The following is a 21,234-nucleotide window of genomic DNA, read 5'->3' as shown; positions in this document are numbered from 1 at the left end:
AGTGAGAATGAAAAATAGAGGATAACTCCAAAGTTGTTATTCTGAGAGAATGGAAAAATGATAGAGCAGGGAAGTTTGGAAGAGGTGAATCTGGCTGGATGAGCTTAGTTTTAGACATGTCAAGTTTGAGATGTAAATCCAGTCTGAAATGTCCAGTAAGCCGCTGGTGATGCATTACTGAAGCAAAGAGTAAAGAACGGGGCTCAATATATAAATCTGAGTCATCTGCATAGAGTGATAATTAAACCCATGGAAACTGATGAGGTCATCTAGAACACATCCATAATGGAAAGATGATCAATACCTTCAGATACACAAAAAGATCAAGAAGACAAAGACTAAACCAGCAGAATCTAAAGGGTGTCGGACCACTCCGGCTCTGCCCACACCACCCCCGCCCCGCTTCCTACCCACCTTGGGGGTGATTTGTTTCAAGGCAGGAGGGAAGAAATCAGTGGACAGAGAGAAGTGATGATTGGGGAGGCAATCTGCTGCTGACAGGATGGGATGTAAGCAAGGGCACACGTAGATAGGATGGTCTTGACAAGACGACTAGACAGAAGGAAAGACGGGTGATATCAAAGGAATTGTAGATAAAGAGAAGGAAACAAGAGAGCTTATTCGAGAAGGTGAGGTGGGGATTGAGAGGAACCTGGTTCAGTGAGGGAGGCTTGAGAGGTTTAGAATGGGCATGAGCTAGGGAATCAATTGCATAAGAATATAAAAATTGCCCTGTGGCAGTGAGGCCTCAGCTAATATAAATGAAGTTGGGTAATATAAATGTGTAATATACTTAGTACAGGCATATGACTTCTTCCAGCTTCACAGGGTTGGTGTCTGGCAAGGGGCAAAGTGTGCAAAGGATTTGGTAGAGAATAATCTGGAGTTCAGCTGGTTAACTAGAGAGCAGAGATTGAAAAGGAAAAGCAAAATCATAGTAGGAGTAATGGCCTGAGAAAGTATTAAGGAGTAAAGGGCTCAGAGGGGTCCTGAGTTTAGGAGGGGTAAGGTTTGGAGAAAGATGGAATGACAGATTATGTTCAGATACAGGAGATAGTTCTTAATCAACAAAATTACCTACTAGCAGACTAAGTTATGGAATGAGAAGATTGAGGAATTAGTTCAGGGAGTTTAAGGAAACATCAACATAGATGCTGAAGTCTTTTCATACTAATGCAGGACTTAAAAAGAGGAAAACAAGATAGTGAATCTGATACTGAACTCCTTTAGAAAAGAGGGATAATGACCTGAAGGCTGACATACCATAGCTTCCATGATCTGTATAGGGTTAGTCAGTCAACAAGCATTTATTAAGTACTTACTGTGTATAAAAGCATACCATAGCTTCCATGATCTGTATAGGGTTAGTCAGTCAACAAGCATTTATTAAGCACTTACTAGATACAAAAGGTGCTACGTTAAGCACTGCGGATACAAAGAAGGGAAAAAATACAATCCTTGCTCTCAAGGGATGTATTATCTGATGAGGAAAGCAAAATACATGAACAACTAGGTCCATATAACCTATGTACAGAGCAGATGAAGGTAACCTGAAATGGAAGTCACTCTCTGTTGGGGGGAGACCAGGGCGGGGGGCGTGGAATGGGGGGAGCAGAGGAGGAAGGGTGGCAGTGGGAGGAGACTGGGAGAGGCCTCCTGAAAAAGGTGGGATTTGAGCTGACTTTTGAAAGAAGCCAGGTAAAATAAAAGGCAGAGGTGAGGGGGCACAGTATTCCAGAAACGGGAGATAGAAATGGGAGTGGACTGCTATTTGAGGAACTACAGGCAGGACAGCATAAGTAGGCCATAGAATGTGCAGGGAAGAAAGATATATTTAATAAGACTAGAACGGAGGAAGGGGCCCAGATTATTAACAGCTTTAAATACCAAACAATGGAGTTTATGTTTGATCTTAGAGGTCTTAGGGCACTAAAGGAGTTCCTTGAGAGGGGCTTAGCCTTCCCACTGAGTGTGAGTTCAGTCCAGAGGTCAGGAAGTCAAAAATTAAGCCCAGGGGTCAGGAACCTCTATTAATTGCCTACTTTTTTCCTCTATCTCTCTACCAGACAACATATAACTGTCCCAGTACCCTAAATCAACTGATTCTTCCTCTCCTTCTACCTCCCCCAATAATCCAAAGCTGATGAACTCCCACTCTCATGCTCCCCTTATCCTTTGGATTGAAAGGTAAAATCCTTACCTCCTTCCCTCTACCCCCTCCCTTCCCTGCAGCCTGACATGGAGAAAGAGCAAGTCTCAAAGCCAGCAAGCTCTGAGCAAGTCACTTAACCTCTCAGTCTTCTTGGCAGCTGTCTAAGACTATAAATTGGGGGACTGATCCAAAAGGTATGCAAACTTGGGGAAGATACCAAAGGTATAGAAAAGATATTGGGCCTTTTTGATCCTGAGAAAAGATAACCAAAAAAACACCAATTTCTACTAGTCTATATGATTACTTTCCTATCCATATAAAATTTGTAGAGTAATTATCTACATATTCGACAAGAAGGGAGAAAAGAATAGTAAATATGCTTCACAGGATAATAAGAAAGTGATTTTGGTAAGGAAAGCCATCTTGGCAAGCAGAATTAAAAGACTATTACAGCATCCAGGAGAGATGACAAACTCTAGAAATACCCCAGAGAAAGAATCAAAAGCTGATTTACTTAGCACACATGTAAGCATTCTCTCCACTCAAGACATCTGGTTTTACAAACAGCTCCAGGGCACGCACAATATTTGCAGCTTGCTGTAAAAGACGAGTGCAAGAGAAGAGAGTAGAAGAAAGAGAAGTTTATATATACAAGAAATATCAAAATTAAAACTTTTCAAAGTTCAAGTTAAACATTCACGTTATATTATATGAGAATCTAAGTTTTGAAATTCCAGTCTAACAAGGTCAAATGGCAAGCATGAGGACAGACAGTAGATCTATAATGTTACCTCTTTTGTGAACTGAGGGAATTATGGGAATACAGTGAATCACACTGACTCCATCTTGTGGCTCAATTCTGGATCTAGTTCAGTTCCCTTTCTATTCAATTATGGGTCTAGTCCAATTTCTGTCTTGTGAGAAAACTTTAATTATGAGAATTGTGAGAAAATTTTATTGCATTGTTTGAACCTAGTCCTGCATGGCTGGGAAGCTGGACCACCTCTATCTGTTGCTTAGAGATGATTAAGGACATGCTTAACTAAAGTTATGCTGACCAGAAACCCAGTCAGATTCGAAGATTAATGCGAGGAATTTTCTCACATCTCAAGCAACCCGTATGTCTTATCTGAAAACTGGCTCTGTTATTAGTCAATCACTTGCTGTTTCTATGTTCCTTTGATTGAATACTATCACTTGGGAGGGAGTAGACACCTCCTTTTCTGATTTCAGGGAATTGTACCTGCTTGCTCTCTCCCTCCCAACTTGAAAAGTCCTTAATCTTTCCTCCAATAAGAAATGAGATTACCTAATTTTGCATCCTGGTTCGTATTCCATTGTTTTCTTTTAATTAATTTGTCTTATTTGACTTTTTTAATAAATAAAAAAATCTGTCTCCCCCTGTATTTGGGGTCCAGCGTCAAGTTGAAGACGGCCTAGTCCCAATTTGTTTGCAATTTGCATGCATTACTTAATAAATTTGATACACTCAGATGCTTAAACCTTTGTTTCCTCAGTCATTTCAGATTCCACCTGTCACAGAACTCTTAATGATTTTACACACACACACACACACACTCTCTCTCTCTCATCAGTTAACAGAATCATCAAGAGTACTATCAAGTATTCTTCCTCTTAAAGGTTTCAGGTTTGCTCTAAATTGTAGATCATCCTATTGAAAACTAGATAACAGCTTCCATACTACAACACAAAAGTTGTAATACAGCAAAGAAAGTTCTTCTAAAAAGGAAAACTTACAATATCCCCAAAATTTTTGTGAAAAGCTATCAACAAACCCCCCCACCAAAGCAACAAACATATTTCTCACTTCCCATCTAGCTCTTTTTAAAAAGTTAAAATTCCCACTTTCCCAACCCAGACATGTAAGTGACAGTATTATAATTTTGTACCCTGATCTCCAGTGCAACATCCAAATAGGGGTCATAGGTATCAGAGACGCTCTTACACACCGAACACTTAACTGTAATAAAACAGAGCCCAATTAGTCAAGCAGCAATGCAGCTAATTGTAACCAATGCAGATTTTTTCTCATTTTCCCCAAGGCTTACTATGCTTCAAGCTTTTTTAATCTTTCAAAACTCTATGACAATGTTAGCAAGAGATTATGATAAAACTAGTTTTACAAGTGTCATTATATTTGGCAAGACATCTCATTTGGAACTTATATCATTCAAAGACAAAAAGACAGAGAACCAACCAAAAGCAGCCCAGAGCAACTGAGTGCCTTTTTTCTCCAATAACCAATAGCTTTCTGTACTGTTGATAAACAAGACATCCTGGAGGTCCATTGTCTTCCAGCTAAAGCTTATTTATGCTGTTTTAGGAAATGATAAGAAACAGCAGGGATTTTTTGGATTCCTTTGGTTACTACTTACAACCTTCATCAAAGAAGTCTCTACTCACCACGAGATCTGAGGTAACCTCCAAAAATCTGATGGACCAAAGTAGTCGCCTGTGTCTGGCGATCCAATCTGCAAAACAGACATCAACAGCATATGACATGACCCAAAGATGGGAGACTTCAAGATCAGTGTATAACTGGATAACACCCAACTCCTACAAAACAGCGAGAAGTTGCATTGTGAGTAAATTTTCTTAAGTCCCTTAAAATGTGCTCACAACAAGGGGGAAGAGTATATGACAGACCAGGTTACCTTACTCCACTAAGGCAAAATTTTGTGCAGGAGTGAACAATGTTAATTTGTTTCCACTGACACCAGCATTTTCCCCACACTTAAATGAGTCATTGCTCAGGTTACCTTCATAAATAGCATTTAGATTTTATCGCCACAAATATTTAAGGTACTTAGGGGCTTTTTTTTTTTTTGGTACAGAGAACTCCCAGTGAGGAAAACTCTATCAAGATCGATCAGCAACTACCGTGCAACCTTAAAAACAAGAATTGCCCAGGGCACAGAGAGGTTAAGCGACTTGCCCAGAATCACCAAACTAATACATGTGAAAGGTAGGACTTGACTTCAGGTCTTTCTGACTCAAAGGCCAGCTCTCTATCCACTATGCCATACTTACTCTCTCTTATGTATGAACACAGGAGCTTTCCAGCTTCCTTTTGTTCATTGTCTCCCCATTAGATTGTAATCTCCTTGAGGGCAAACACTGTCTTTCTTTATTCATATTTTCCTACTTATTTACAGATCTTAGGACAGTGCCTGATACGTAACACATGCTTAATAAATATCTATCAGTTGACTAATTGAATACAGGGTAGGACACTCTAAAGTCCTTTTCTTAACTTACCCCCTCTTCTAAACTCACCCTAGAAAAGATGACCATTATAAAAAATAAATAACCCAAGACCGCTTTTAAACAGTATTTTTCCTGCCTTGCACAGATGACCCATATGGCACAAAATTCATTATTATTCATTTTACACTGCCAAATCTAAGAGAATTAAACAAACAGGTAACAAGGTCAAAGAACAAAACCATTTGAATGTCAGACTTAACAATTTTCTGTAGATATGAAGTTGTTTCTCATAAGCCTCTTTCTAGCTTTTTCTCCCCTACAACAAGTCTAGTACGAACTCAGGAGTCTTATTACAAAACAATTAAAAGGGGCTCAAAACAATGAATCACTGGCAAGAGGCAAACAAGGTAGGAAAAATAATTGACAAACAAATCTAGATTTCAAAACAGCATTGTGTGCTCAAGTTTTCTCTCTGAATCAGTCTACAGAGATGAATTTCCTTCACCTTGGAAACTCCATGAGTAACAGCCCTGATTTTTCAGCTCTATAAGATGGGTACTAAACAACTGTTGCCCCAGCAATATAGCCCCTTTGGATTCAGGCTTCAAACAGTCTGAGAAATACAAAATGACTGAAATCTATATAGTAATAAAGGTACTGACTGCAAAAACACCTTTCTAAATACCACAAATTTATGTTCCCTTCAAAGCAATCAATCAACAAGCATCTACTTGCTAAGTACCTACTACTCTGTGCCAGATACTGGCTAGGCTCTGAGTACACGAATACGATAAATGAAATTATCTCTATTCCCAAGGAGCTTACATTCTAATGGGGAAGACAAAGATATATTTGAGTATGTACCGAATAAATATAAAAATAATAAAATACAAATAAACTAAAAAGTAGTTAAATACAAGGTAGTTTCAGACGGAAGGCACCAGCCATTGAGAAGATCAAGAAAGACTTCACATAGGTAGCAGTGCTTAAGCTGCATCTGTAACCAAGGGAAGAGAAGAACACTAAGAGGCAGAAGAGAGGAAGGCATGTACCTTAGGCAAGGGGACAGCTGGTACAAAGGCACAGAGTCAGGAGCTGGAGTGTCATGTGTAAAGAGAAGAGAGAAGGGAAATATGACTGGATCACAGGGTACAAAAGGGGTAGTGAGGTATAATGACCCTGGAAAGACAGGCTGGGGCCAGGTTATTAAGAGCTTTAAAAGCCAAATAGAGGAGCTTATATTTGATTCTGGAGGCAAAATAAAGCCATCAAAGTTTACTAATAGGGAAGTGACATAGTTAGATCTGTAAAGAAAATGACTTTGGCACTTTGGAAGATGAATCAGAGTGCAAGAAGACCAATCAGGAGCCAATTGCAACTATTGCAATAATCCAGGGCTGGTGTGAGTAGAGAAGAAGAGGCTCAATGAGAAATGGTGAAGATATAGAAAATGTCTGGATTTTGCAATTGATATTTGAAGAGAGGAATTTGAGGATAACGACAAAGTTACGAATCTTATTAAAGATGGTGGTGCTTTTGCAGAAAAAGAGAAGTTAGAAAGAAAGATACGTTTAGGGGGAAAAATAATGAGTTTATTTTTGGACATGTCAAATTAAAGATTATCTCCAGGACATCCAGTTTGAAATGTCCAGTAGGCAATTGGTAACGTGGAACTGAAGCTCAGGAGAGAGACTGGAGCAAGATATATAGATCAGAAAGTCATCTGTATAGAGATGATAGTTAAACCTACAGAAGTTGATGATGAAACCAAGAAAACGTACAAAGGAGTAGTGGGCCTAGGACAGAACTTTGAGTGTAGCATAGATAAGGAAGTGTAATATAGATAAGCAAAGGAGACTAACATAGGTAGTTGACACTTAGTAACATCAAAAAACCTAGAGAGAAAAGATTATCCAAGAGAAGAGTGTGGTCAACAGTACTGAATAACAGTACTGAATATTTGAATAAAAGCCATTATGATTAACAGAGCAGTTTCAGTTGAGCATTATGGTTGGTGGCCAGATTGCAAAGAGCTGAGATTGAGAGGAGAGGAAGTGGACACATTTGAGTATAGACAGCTTTTTCTAGGACTTCAGCTAAGAAAGACAGGACAAGGAATGGAGATGGCAGGGTCTGGTAAAAAGTATTTTTAAAGGATAAGGAAGACTTGGGTATATGTGAAGACAATGTAGAAAGAACCAGTAGATGAGGAGAAACTAAGGATTAGAGAGGATGGGATGGCTAAAGTTACAATCTGCCAGTGAAGATGTGAGGGGATGGGATCCAGAGTATACAGAGGGGCTGACCTCAGTAAAAACTGGAGGAAAGATGATAATAGGAAAAGATGATGTCAAGGGGTTTTGAGTTGATGAGAAAGAGAAAAGAAGCTCATGTTGAATGACCTCAATTTTCTCAATAAATTAAGATGCTAGTTCCTCATCTGAGAGAGAATGGGAAGGGGGACAAATGGAAGGCTTGAAAAAAGGTTTAGAAAAGCTTTTGGGGGAAGTAAGATAGAGAATCAATTAAAGAAGAAACACAAACACCTTGCTGTAGTGAGAATCCAGTTGAAATTGAACATGAATTTATAAATACCTCGTCAGCACAACTGTTTAACTTCCTCTAGTTCCATGCAGCAGTATGTGAGTAGGAGCCGTGGTAGACAGTCTAGAGCTAAGGTTTAGCAAGGGATAAGCAGCAACAGGACAAGGGAACAAGGGATGGGAAAGTAGAGAACAGTGTGGAGTTAAATTGGCTAACTACAGGGTTAAGATTAGAGAGAGGGAAGTGGAGTCAAACCAAGGGTAATGGCCTAAGAAAAAACTGTGGAGTAGAGGAAAGCAATAGATGGGGGTGAGGAGGTGGGGGAGAATAACATGTCTAAGAAGAATGAAACACAGGGAGATATGGAATGATAGGAAGTGAAGGTTGGAGAGAGGACCGTCAGAGGAAATAGAAGTGTGTAACCATCTGTGCTTGTGGCTGAGGTAGAGTGAAATCAGCTTCCAAATTCTCAACTAGAAAGTGAAGAAAGCAAGTACATACTTGGTGTAGCCATTTAAGCAGGCCTTTTGCATAGCATCAATAATGTACCGAAGAAATTCATGTGCATCTTCTTGGTTTCCAAAGCGGAAGTGCCGAGCAATTTCTATGGAAGAGAGTAGGAAAGAAAAAAAAATCAGCCAGGTGGGTGAGAGGTTGAAATTTTACCTTTCAAATAATTTCTGTATTCTGTTTTCCTCAACATTACTTAATAACTCAAAGTACAAAGCCTCAATTGGGGGCTAATTCTTAATACTTCAAAGAAAAGCAGAGATATACCATAAAGCTAAACAGGAACTAAGAACATTTAGTCTACTGACTGACTAAATCTTCAGAAGAATCAGTACAAAGTAAAAGAGCAATTTTCCTATGGCATTGCAATTTGTTCTAAAAACCAACCTATCCACTGCTTAGGGCAGAGATACAGGGTAACTCAGTATGTAGCAATGATAAACGGCCATAGCTAATGATTAGAAGTGGGTTTACACCTACAGGCATGCTCTTTGCCTTTTTCATGCTATCATCCCTATTAAAAGGGAAGGCAGCATGGTGTAACAGAAAGAACATTGAACTAGAAAGAAGTCAGGAAATCTAGGTAGCCCTGCTACTTAACTAGCTTTATGACTCTGAGGGAGTAATTTTACCCCTCTAAGTCTCAGTTTCCTCATCTGTAAAATAAAGAAGCTAGACTAGATGATCTCTCAGGAACTTTCTAGTTCAAATATTATATGACTTATTAAGTCTCCCCCAAAGGCTCTAAGTTCTAATAGCCTCTTCCATCTCTGCAACCTTTGCAATTTATTGCTTTTGTCACAAAATTTAGCACTTTATATATGGTTGTACATTGTTTTCTAATTCTTTGATACGAACAAGTCTTGTTTCCTCAGCAAGAACATGAGTTTCCTAAGACAGTTCCTATTCTTACATGTCTTGTACATTCCCCACAGTACCCGGCATGGTTCTAGGCAATCAGATCTAAATAAATACTTGTTCATATTACTCGATTCTTACTTCTCAGGTCTCGGATAAAGGAGACTGGCTTGATAGCATTGCCACTATTGGCGAAGGCCTGGATCAGGTGATTCTGCATCACACACAGCATACAAAAACCTCCTTGGTGACCTGCGGGTATGAAGGAGAAAAAGAGACTGCTGACTAGCGTCCAACAGCATTTACGATGGTCCTATGGTAAATGACAAAAGACTGAGGTGGAGAGCAGCCAGAACCTCAAACACTGAGAACCAAGACAACTGAAAGGTGAGAATCATGATCACTGTGGAAAGAAGTCCATTTTGTGCTAGACAGACATTAGGGCTAATGACAACCTTGATTCTTACACTGTAGCGGCTTTTTTTTAAATTATAATTTTATCGGGTCCTTCTTCTTTTAGATTAATGAGTTTCTGAGGTCATTTTCAAAATTAAGCTTAGAAAAATATTTGTTCTCCGCTGGAAGGGATATGAAAAATAAGGTACACTAATGCATTGTTGCTAGAGTTGTGAACTGGTCCAACCATTGTGGAGAACAACTTGGAACTATGGCCAAAGGACTATAAAACTGTGCATACTCTTTGATCCAGCAATATTACTACTAATTCTGGATCCCAAAGAGAGCAAAGGAAAAGGAAAAAGACCGATATAAATATTTATAGCAGCTCTTTCTGCGGTGGCAAAGAATTGCAAACTGAGGGGATACTCATTAACAGGAGACTGGCTGAAAAAGTTGTGTCATACTATCATGATGGAATACTACTGTTCTATGAGAAATGACTAGGGGGATGATTTCAGAAAAACATGGCAAGACATATATGAACTCACGCAAACAAAGTAAGCAGAACCAAGAAAACACTGTACACAGAACAGCAATAGTGTAAGGTTGATCAACTGTGAAAGCCTTAGCTACTCTGATCAATACAATGATTCAAGACAATTCCAAAAAACTCAAGATGAAAAATGCTGTCTACTTCCAAAGAGTGATCTAATGAACTTGAAATGCAAATTAAAGTGTACTCTTTTTCACCTTATTCATTTTTCTTGCCTTTTTTGGGGCAAAATGGCTAATATAGAAATATGTTTTGCATGACTTGACATGTATAATGGGTACCATATTACTTGCCTTCTTAATGGGTGGGGGAGGGGCTAGAGGGAGAGAATCTGGAACTCTAAATGAAAAAAAAATTGTTAAAAAATAAAGTATTGGCTGATAAAAAATATTTGTTCTCTCTTAATTTCACTTTACTTGCTTGATGGGTTATAATAGATCAGGATATAGTAATTACTATTCACACTGAGAGAACTTCATGGAGTATCTTGCCTGATACTTTCAGTAAACTTATTACTATGAGCAGCTACAGGTATACTGAGATCTTAAAGCTCAAAATGAAACACAGCATTCTATTCATCCTTTCAACTAACTCTGGACATAAGACATAGAACATAAGCTCCACAACAAAGATTTCAAAGTTGGCCCTCAACACTTTTAACCTACTTAGACCAGTTTCTCAAAATCCTATAAACAGAGCACAAACCTAAATTGAAGAGGTCAATTAAAAAAAAAAAAGTACAACTCTTTTTATCAATTACTGAACTCCAGGTAAAAAAAAAGCCCTCGATTTACTGTAAAACATTATATAAGTTAATCCTCTAAGCATCTTCCTAATTTTCAGATGAACAGTCATTCTCATATAGAACAAGTCACAGTTTGTGCAAAGAAAAGTATAAACAAAAAGGTAATGGGATTTAATTTGCTTTACTCAATATTTCCTACATTTCACAAAATAAAAGTACTTATGTTCAAGGACAGATTCTGGTTAATCTAAGATACTGATTCTGAACAGATGGATCAGCACCACATTGCAAAACATCAACACATAAGTCATTTTATGCCACAAAATTATACTCACAGCTCCGAGTGTGTTCCTTAGAGAGCAAGTAGTTGGCTAGAGGTGGTGTGTAGGTCAAACATTGTATGGTGGAGTTCAAGAAGCAGGTGTTGCCTAGGTTATGAAGACCTGCTCCAACTCGGTAAATGCGCTCCCACTTCAAAGATAGCCGATCCATAGGGAAGAGAACTTTCTGTGGAGCTGGGACACCATCACTACAGCTTTCAAACCCATGATCACTGCCTGAAAAAGCAAAGGTAAGAAGAGGAAATGACTGATATACATATACAGAGTCACAAGAAAATCCTCTGAAATGATGCCTCTGAAAAAAGGCAACTGACAAAAACCTACCCACCTACAAGTGTAGGGGTTCTGAGAAATCTAAACTTCTATCTCTTCATTTTCCCCTGTGCAAATACTATATAATTATTTTATTGAACAGGGATAGAGATCTTATTCAAATCCATCATTCTCTGACCTATACTCTTCCTCCCAAACATACTACTTACCCTGTCTCCTGATCTGCACCTCATCACAACTTTTGTGGCGACCGGCACCCTCTGTTTTGGGGTTCAACAGCACGTATTTGCTCTTTAAGGACTCTAACTGGTAAGAGAAGCTCTTGCTTGCAGGCTCAAACTCTATCTTCTGTAGGAGGACCTTTTTGGCAGAAGAAGCCAAAAGCTTCCCCAAATCACCATCATCTGTTGAATCCTTCCGACCAGGTTTCAGAGCTTCCTTTAGCTTATCAACAATAGGCATGGTGCATCACTGAAAGTAAAAGGGTAGACATAGAGTAATAAATAAATAATGCCTGGATAATAAAAAGTCATTTCCCTTAAACTTTGCTCAATAATCATTATGGATCACTAAGGAACTACTTGAATAAGCCACTAAGGATCATCAATTATCATCCTCATAAAGAAATGCAAACCAGAGTAACAAAGTAATTAGAAGGTTCAATAAAGATAGGGAAGAAAAATAATCCAATGAAAACAGATTTCAAAATGAACATTCCACAATCCTGCAATATTTTCAGAAATACACACTAAACTATAGGGAACATAAGAAAATCAATGATCTCTGGACAGAAACTGGTCAGTATGAAACATAAAAGTACAAGTCTGTTCATAAAGTTATTCATCACTACTCCACCAAAAAGAAGAGCAGGAGTAAGGAAGGAAACTCAGTGGAACTGGCAACTAGGGTACAACAACAAAATGGCTACATTTAAACAAATCTATCCCAAAATCTCCTTGTCAAATAGAAGCTTATAAAATAAATTCAGATACCCACGACCAAATAAACTCTAGAGATGTTACATTCATGATACTATTTTTTTCTCCTCTTTCTCTTTTCTTTACTGTGGTCAAGGGAACAACCAAATTTACCAACTACCAATTAACTTTGTCACTTATACTGCACCATACTAGTTGGGATTCAAGAACTCCTTGAATTACATTTAGAAAAACTTAATGAGAAAAGTCTATACTAGGAAATTCCTTTGAACTCAGGAATCTAGCCTGATATTATAAACATCAACTAAACACCTTCCATTTCAATGCCACTTCAAGGTCAAGCTAGAATATAACAATATGGATGATCTATTTTTATATGGATTTCCTTTCCCACACTGTCTTAAACAAATGTGGAGTTTTAGCGGCTTAAAACCACACTCTAACTTTTGGAACTCCCTGTATAAATATGGTATCTGTGTGTCTGCGTATACATATATTTAAAACATTAAGTCTGAGTTCTCTGAATGTGCTAAAAACAAGATACCTTGTTGTAGGGGAAAGTCTTAAAAAGTACTCAACAGTCCAAGTGCACATACAAAAAAGTAGAAGCAATAACCAAATGTGCAGAAACCTTTGCAGGCTCACCTGGGATATAGGGATTTAGACCAGCTGCTGCAGCAGCATCTAATCAGGTTATGGAGGAAGAGGACTATTCCAGCAAGTCAAATGTTGTCCTCTGCCCTTGGATTAGGAAGTTCCTCTTCCTTTTAAGTCAACAAAACTGCCAGGTGAACAGAGCATTATCAACCATCAGAATTCAGAGTATGAAGAACCAAGACACACTCAGAAAATTATTAAATAAACTTCCATCGCCCTTGTTGGCTTCTAGCATTCCATTTTGGACCACAAAAGTACAGATCATTCACTATGTATATAAAAGCTAAAGGGGAATCTAGAGATTAATTGAAGAAGAGCACAATGAGGACTGAATACAAATTCTTGCCACGGTCATCTCAACCTTTGTTCAAGAAGGCTGCCTCAAATGAAAAGATACGAAAAGTAATGGCAAGGTCATCAGCCAGAATCTCTTATCTTCCATCAATCACTTGAAAAGACTAAGAGTTAACAGATACATTAACAAATTTGTTCTTTCAATTAATGAGTACCTGGAAAATACAAAGAATATCAAAGGAAACTGTCTACTACCATTTACTATAGTTGCTTTAAAATCTGTAAAGCATTTTACATTGTTTCATTTGAGCTACACAATTCAGGAAGGTGAGTCAGTTGAGTTCCAGACAAGAATAAGTAAATAAATCCACATAACCCACTACCACGAGGATAAAGAACTAGATTGTTTTCCTTTACAGACATAGGATTTGAGAGCTTTAACTGAGATGATTATCCAAATTCAATATTTATTTCACAAACTCTAGCAGAAGCTTTAGGAACTGAGCAATAAATGACCACCCTCTGAAGACTGCAAAGCCAAAACAAGACTGCTTAAAAAAAACTACACTTTAATTTTACGTATTAAAACTTATGAAAATGTCCCACACATTTAAGAGTTGTTTTAAATAAAGGCATGCTATTATCCTATACTGGATGGCACTTTATCACTAAAGCATAAAATTTCAAAGAGTGATCCTGTGACCAAGTGATTCTGAGTAACCAATGGTAAGCTGCTTCCTTAGTATACTCAAAATATCCACCATTTAAACACACAAACAATTCTCTTTTCAAGACTATATATATTGAGTCAGGTGGGCGGAGCCAAGATGGCGGCTGGAAAGAAGGAACTAGCATGAGCTCCCCTCCGAGTCCCTCCAAAAACCTATAAAAAATGGCTCTGAATCAATTCCATAACTACAGAACCCACAAAATAGCAGAGGGAAACAGGGCTCCAACCCAGGACAGCCTGGATGGTCTCTGGGTGAGGTCTATCCCGCACAGAGCTGGGAGCAGAGCCCAGCGCTGGTGGCGCCGACCAACCAGACCAGGAGCCAGGCAGAGTGTGCCCTAGCGCTCTGAATCAGTAAGCTGCAGCAGTTACCAGACTTCTCAACCCACAAACACCAAAAACAGAGAAGGTTAGTGGGAAAAGCTGCTGGGGACAGAGTAAAAGTTCATGGTTTGGCCACCGCCTGGGGGCAGCAGAGGTGGGGCAGCTACAGAACTACAGCTGCAGTCTCTTCTGGCCCCAGGCCCACCTGGTGGGAGGAATTAAGTGGCAGATCAGAGCAGGAGTGAAGAGCCTGCTGAAGATCTAAGTCCAGTCTGGGTTGGGGGTTCTTGGGGAAGGAGGAGTGCTGGTGTGACAGAGCTGGCGCATCCCCCCAGGCTTGGAACATAGTTCTCCTAACTCTACAAGCAGTCATACCCCGAAGAAAAACTCGTGGGTCAAGTTAGTTGGCTGGGAATATGGCCAGGCAGCGAAAACGCACCCAGATTCAGTCTCAGACTTTGGAAGCTTTCTTTGGTTGACAAAGAAGACCAAAACATACAGACAGAAGAAGTCAACAAAGTCAAAGAGCCTACAACAAAAGCCTCCAAGAAAAACATGAACTGGTCTCAGGCCATGGAAGAGTTCAAAAAGGATTTGGAAAAGCAAGTTAGAAAAGTAGAGGAAAAATTGGGAAGAGAAATGAGAAGGATGCGAGAAAACCATGAAAAACAAGTCAATGACTGGCTAAAGGAGACCCAAAAAAATACTGAAAAATATACTGAAGAAAATAACACCTTAAAAAACAGACTAACTCAAATGGCAAAAGAGCTCCAAAAAGCCAATGAGGAGAAGAATGCCTTGAAAGGCAGAATTAGTCGAATGGAAAAGGAGGTCCAAAAGACCACTGAAGAAAATACTACCTTAAAAATTAGATTGGAACAAGTGGAAGCTAATGACTTTATGAGAAATCAAGATATTATAAAACAGAACCAAAGGAATGAAAAAATGGAAGACAATGTCAAATATCTCATTGGAAAAACCACTGACCTGGAAAACAGATCCAGGAGAGATCATTTAAAAATTATTAGACTACCTGAAAGCCATGATCGAAAAAAGGGCCTAGATATCATCTTTCAAGAAATTATCAAGGAGAACTGCCCTGTTATTCTAGAGCAACAGGGCAAAATAGAAATTGAAAGAATCCATCGATCGCCTCCTCAAATAGATCCCAAAAAGAAATTTCCTAGGAATATTGTCGCCAAATTCCAAGCTCCCAGATCAAGGAGAAAATACTGCAAGCAGCCAGAAAGAAACAATTTGAGTATTGTGGAAACACAATCAGAATAACCCAAGATCTGGCAGCTTCTACATTAAGAGATCGAAGGGCTTGGAATTTGATATTCCAGAGGTCAATGGAGCTAGGATTAAAACCAAGAATCACCTACCCAGCAAAACTGAGTATCATGCTCCAATTCAAAATATGGACTTTCAATAAAATAGAGGACTTTCAAGCTTTCTCAGTGGAAAGACCAGAGCTGAATACAAAATTTGACTTTCAAACACAAGAACCAAGAGAAGCATGAAAAGGTAATCAAGAAAAAGAACAAGAAAAAGAAATTGCAAGAGACTTACTAAAGTTGAACTGTTTTGTTTACATTCCTACATGGAAAGATGTGTTTGATTCATGAGACCTCAGTATTAGGGTAGCTGAAGGGAACATGCATATATGTTTATGTATGTATATGTGAGTGTGTATGTATGTATATGTGTGTGTGTGTATGTATGTGTGTGTGTGTGTGTATATATATATATATATAGAGAGAGAGAGAGAGAGAGAGAGAAAGAGAGGGCACAAGGAGAGTTGAAGACGAAGGGAAGATATCTAAAAGAAATAAAATCAAATTAAGGGATAAGAGAGGAATATATTGAGAGAGGGAGATAGGGAGAGATAGAATGGGGTAAATTATCTCACATAAAAGTGGCAAGAAAAAGCAGTTCTGTAGGAAGAGAAGAGAAGGCAGGTGAGGGGGAATGAGTGAATCTTGCTCTCATCAGATTTGACCTGAGGAGGGAATACCATACATACTCAATTGGGTATCTTACCCCACAGGAAAAAAGGAGGAAGAAGATTAAAAAAGGGGGGGGATGATGGAAGGGAAGGCAGATGGGGGTGGAGGTAATCAAAAACACTTTTGAAAGGGGACAGGGTCAAGGGAGAAAATTCAATAAAGGGGATAGGTTAGGAAGGAGCAAAATATAGTTAGTCTTTCACAACATGAGTATTGTGGAAGGGTTTTACAGAATGATACACATGTGGCCTATGTTGAATTGCTTGACTTCTTAGGGAAGGTGGGTGGGAAGGGAAGAGGGGAGAGAATTTGGAACTCAAAGTTTTAAAAACAGATGTTCAAAAACAAAAACAAAAAGTTTTTGCATGCAACTAGAAAATAAGATACACAGGCAATGGGGCGTAGAAATTTATCTTGCCCTACAAGAAAGGAAGGGAAAAGGGGATGGGAGGGGAGTGGGGTGACAGAAGGGAGGGCTGACTGGGGAACAGGGCAACCAGAATATACACCATCTTGGGAGTGGGGGGGAGGGTAGAAATGGGGAGAAAATTTGTAATTCAAACTCTTGCGAAAATCAATGCTGAAAACTAAAGATGTTAAATAAAAAAAACGTTAATAAAAGACTATACATTACTCTCCAGGGTATACAGAGAGGTACACCATATATACTCAAGGCTGACACCTCTTGGTCCTTCCCAACTGCCATGGGTCAAATACTTCCACCTGCTATGTGGAGGATCAATAGTATGGGAAAAAAACACAAACCCTATCCAGGACTGCTTGAAGAGATTCGAAACTCTGCTCCTTTCCAAGAGAGGGCCAGTCACTGCGTAGAGAGGAGGGCAAATCAAGACTCCCTTTCCTTAAAGACATTCCCATATCCCCAAAAAGCTGCTTGAATCTTAACTTTATATTGGTCTGCTACCTGGCACTACCCTAGGAAGCTACTCTAGCAAGTAGAAGAAACCTACCTCATTCTAAAAATAGCTGAATACTGCCCTTTATATGCAATACGCACTGGGAGAAAGACATCAGAAATAAATGTTTACTACGAGAGAAAGGTTACTTTCCCAGAGAAAATAATTTTCTTAAATCAAATGAGATATCTGTAAAAGCACCCAGCGCAAAGCAGGCACTTAACACTTATTCCCTCCCTTCCTCAAAATACCTCAGTTTTTAACAGTAATGATTTCCTCTCACACATCCGGAGTGCCCCCAAAAGCACATTAAACTGACAACTTTACTCTCTTTAACTGACAGAAGTCACCTCTCAGAAACAAAACAAAATAAACAAACATCACTGCTCCCAGAAATGTTGTTCCTCTAGGCATGGACCTTGCTAAGCACCCACAACGGGCTTTTCCTTTTGCAGTCTCTCTCAGACCCCAGGGAAGGTGAGACCTCTACCACCTCAGCATCCCTAGAATCGATTTGAGCACTTAGTCTTGATTGAAGGGATGGAGGGGATCTGGGCAACGAGAGAAGTTTCAGACCTGGGTCCCTAGAGATCAAGACTGAAAACAAACCTTGCAGCAAAACCCTAAGTTTAGAAAGCAGGCCTGCAGACCGGGAAGGGAGGTGAGCATCAAGAACCCAGGCATCTGACCCGCCAGAAACACGGGCGCTCCAAAAGGTCCCCTTGGTAGACAGCAGGTACACCCCACCAGGGCGTCCAGTGGAGTCTTTCACGTAACCCCAAGTGCGGAACCAACAAGACACTCCCCTCCCCCATCACAGGAGCACGCGGGCCATTTGGCCCAAACTCGCATCCCACCCGCATGCACAGGGCCTGGGGTGTGGGGGGAGGGAGGGGCACGGGGCATAGACCGTCGTCACCGTCCACTGACGCAGCCTCTGCCCGAGACCCGCATGCACCCGGCACACGCCGATTCCCGGAGCCCCCGTGAGTGAGCCTGCGACACATACCCGAGTACGTGCGAGGACGGCCTGTTCTACACCCCTTCCCCAACCCCCGCTCAGCCCCCACCCCCGCTCAGCCCTCACGGGGACAAACTCAGCATCCTCGGCGCCCACCACAGACTCGGCCCCAGCGCCCGATCCCCCGGCCTGGGGAAGAAGCGAGGACCCAGGCCCCGTAGCCGAAGCAACCCTCTCTCTCCCCACCGCTGTCACCCACCCGCAGACCAGGGACCGAGGCTACACCGACCCGACCCCCGGCCCCAACCTCCGGAGGCAAGAGACCGCGACCACGGCCCCACACCACAACAACGACCCCTCCCGCCTCTGCGGACCCCCAACTGTCCTCCGTCGCCGCCTCCAACCGTCAACCTCGTTCTACCCCCAACCCCGCGCCCCCAACCTACCCAGCGGGCTTCAGGGGTAGGCGGTGTGTCAGTCAGGAGCGGTGCGGCGCGTTTCACCAGCTCGTGGGCCCTCACACTCACCATCCGGGGCTCCGGCGGCGCTTCAAACACGTGTCAGCATCGGGCCTTAAAGGCGCCGTGCCCTTCGAGCGCTCCTTGACCAACTTCGAGGGTACGTTTTCCTTTAAGAGGCGGAGCCTTTCACCATCCGGTCGGCAGCTCGAGTCTGCACACGCTTCCGCCCTCCGTGTTTGTCACAGGAGTTCTTCTCCGCCTCCTCCTCCTTCCTCCATTCTCCCCCCGCCCCTTCCTGCTCCTTGCCGCAGAGCACGTGATTTCTACGCCAGTGTCCTCCTAGACTTGTTCCCTTCCTGGAGCTCCCTTTTCAGACTACTTTCGCCCCGCTACCTACCGCATACGCTACAGTATGCAGACACTGGCCTCTTTGCATTTCCTCAACTTCATCCTGGGCATTTGTGGAGAGTTACTTAAAAATAAAAATGATATTTATATAGTATGTTTAAGTACCTTGTAGAATATATACAATGTATATGAGTACCTTAAAGTATTTATCAAATTCAAACCTTACAACAACTCTGGGCATTTTCACTGGCCATCCACCACGCCTAAACTTATTTTCCTTCTTCGTCCTGGCTTCTCTGGCTTCCATCACGTCTTAGCTAAAATCCTACCGTCTACAAGAAGCCTTTCCTAGCCCTGCTTAATGCTAGTGCCACCCCTCTGCTAATTATCTCCGCTATATCCTGTTTTCTATAGTTGTTTCCATCTCGTCTCCTGAATTAGACCGTGAGCTCTTAGAGAGTAGGAACCGTGTTTTGCCTCTCTTTGTATCACCAGCATTTAGTATGGGTTTGGCACATAGTAGATGCATAATATTGACTGATTGACTTTGTGGATCTACATTCAGCCTCCACAATTAGATTATGAACTCTTTGAAAGCAAGGGTCTTATTTTCAAGTTGTTTAGTATTGCTCCTACTGCAGCCAGCCAATATTCCAATCAACCAATCATGACTTAATCATGACAGGCAATCTGCAGTGGGTAGAAGTTATAGAAAGGCAGATTTTAGCTTGATGTCAGGAAAACTTTTGGTTTAATGTCAGCAACTACATGTAGCTATCCAAAAGTGGAATTGACTGCCCTGGTAGCTAATGGGTTTGTCTTTCCTAAGGGTCTCCAAGGAAAGAGTGAATGAAGATAGTCTTGGACAAGATGTCTCTAGGGTCTCTTTTAACTATGAAATTCTTTGACTATGAAAGGACCACCCCCTCTTCTTAAATGTCAGTCCCCAAAGCCTAGGTGTCTTTTCGGCTTAAGACATGGGGAAAAAATTGGGGATCTTCACAGTATTTCACTTACTTCTGAGATTAGGACTTTAGTATGCCAGAAATACACAATATACATCTGGGCTCAACTCCTCCCTTTCTAGCTCTCTGATCCTGAGCAAGTTATTTACATCTATTTGAGCCTCAGTTTCATCATCTGTAAGTGGTAATAATAGTGCTAGTATTAATCAGCATCTATTTCATAGCATTGTTAGATAAATCAATATATGTAAGGTGTTTTCTAAAAACTCAAGAGTGATATACAAGATGTGATAAATTTTTTTACAAGACTTGTGATTTTATCAATATTAAAAGTTCCTCATGAGGAACTTTGGCTACCTACACTCTCAAGAGACCAATGATTACTAATTACTATTGTTAGGCAGAGAGGCAAATTGCATACATCACTTTTTACATTTTGTATCATTTTAGGTGTAGCCTGTGAGCTCTGGCAAGCTGCCATCACAACCTGCTTATTTTTGCCAAGTCAGTGTCACTGAATCCTGCTGAAATGCTTGCTGTAGCAACATAGTAGCAACATCGCAGCTTCAACCAGAAAGGAAATTGGTAGAAAAATCATTGACTTGACCTTCCACTGTGGTTTAATTTCATAGATGCTAGACTGCTGACTATATCACATGGTCCATTCCAAATAAAGCATTTCAGTCATTAGAAGAATGTGCTTCTTCTAGAGTCAATTGGTATCAGGCTGACAGGCTGTGAGGATGCTTAGTAGATTAAGGTTCACCTAACACCCCTCGATACAAGGTCAGTGTTTCACATGGTGTGGCTAGAACTTGCAAGGAAAACTACAGCAGCAGTTTAGGGAAGAATTCACAGATGTTTTAGAAGGGAGGAATGACAGTGCATATTTCAATTCCAATTTCTGATTATTTGGATTCTGGGCAAGGCTTAAAGGAGATAGGAGGTCAACCTTGCCTCTTCCAGTATAGTGATGAACAATTAAGTCTTGGTTAAGATTAAAAAAAAGTAATGTTTTCCAAGCACA

General features: G+C 40.5%; 1 protein-coding gene across 1 annotated transcript in view; it reads right to left on the bottom strand.

Annotated features, from left to right (window-relative positions):
• Window positions 1-18,965, bottom strand: part of USP36 (ubiquitin specific peptidase 36) — a 47,546-nt gene extending 28,581 nt beyond the window's left edge. Inside the window, exons 1-8 of the mRNA XM_036756370.1 lie at window positions 18,880-18,965; window positions 11,813-12,074; window positions 11,325-11,546; window positions 9,434-9,544; window positions 8,426-8,528; window positions 4,577-4,644; window positions 4,063-4,133; window positions 2,667-2,749 (exon numbers count right to left, since the gene is read on the bottom strand). Coding sequence (XP_036612265.1) covers window positions 2,667-2,749; window positions 4,063-4,133; window positions 4,577-4,644; window positions 8,426-8,528; window positions 9,434-9,544; window positions 11,325-11,546; window positions 11,813-12,065 — 911 coding nt within the window. The 5' untranslated portion in view covers window positions 12,066-12,074; window positions 18,880-18,965. The remainder of the gene's footprint in view (window positions 1-2,666; window positions 2,750-4,062; window positions 4,134-4,576; window positions 4,645-8,425; window positions 8,529-9,433; window positions 9,545-11,324; window positions 11,547-11,812; window positions 12,075-18,879) is intronic.
• Window positions 18,966-21,234: the final 2,269 nt, after the last annotated feature.

This window comes from Trichosurus vulpecula, chromosome 4 (genome assembly GCF_011100635.1).
Source record: "Trichosurus vulpecula isolate mTriVul1 chromosome 4, mTriVul1.pri, whole genome shotgun sequence".
NCBI lineage: Eukaryota > Metazoa > Chordata > Mammalia > Diprotodontia > Phalangeridae > Trichosurus > Trichosurus vulpecula.
This window is presented reverse-complemented; position numbering and strand designations above follow the sequence as displayed.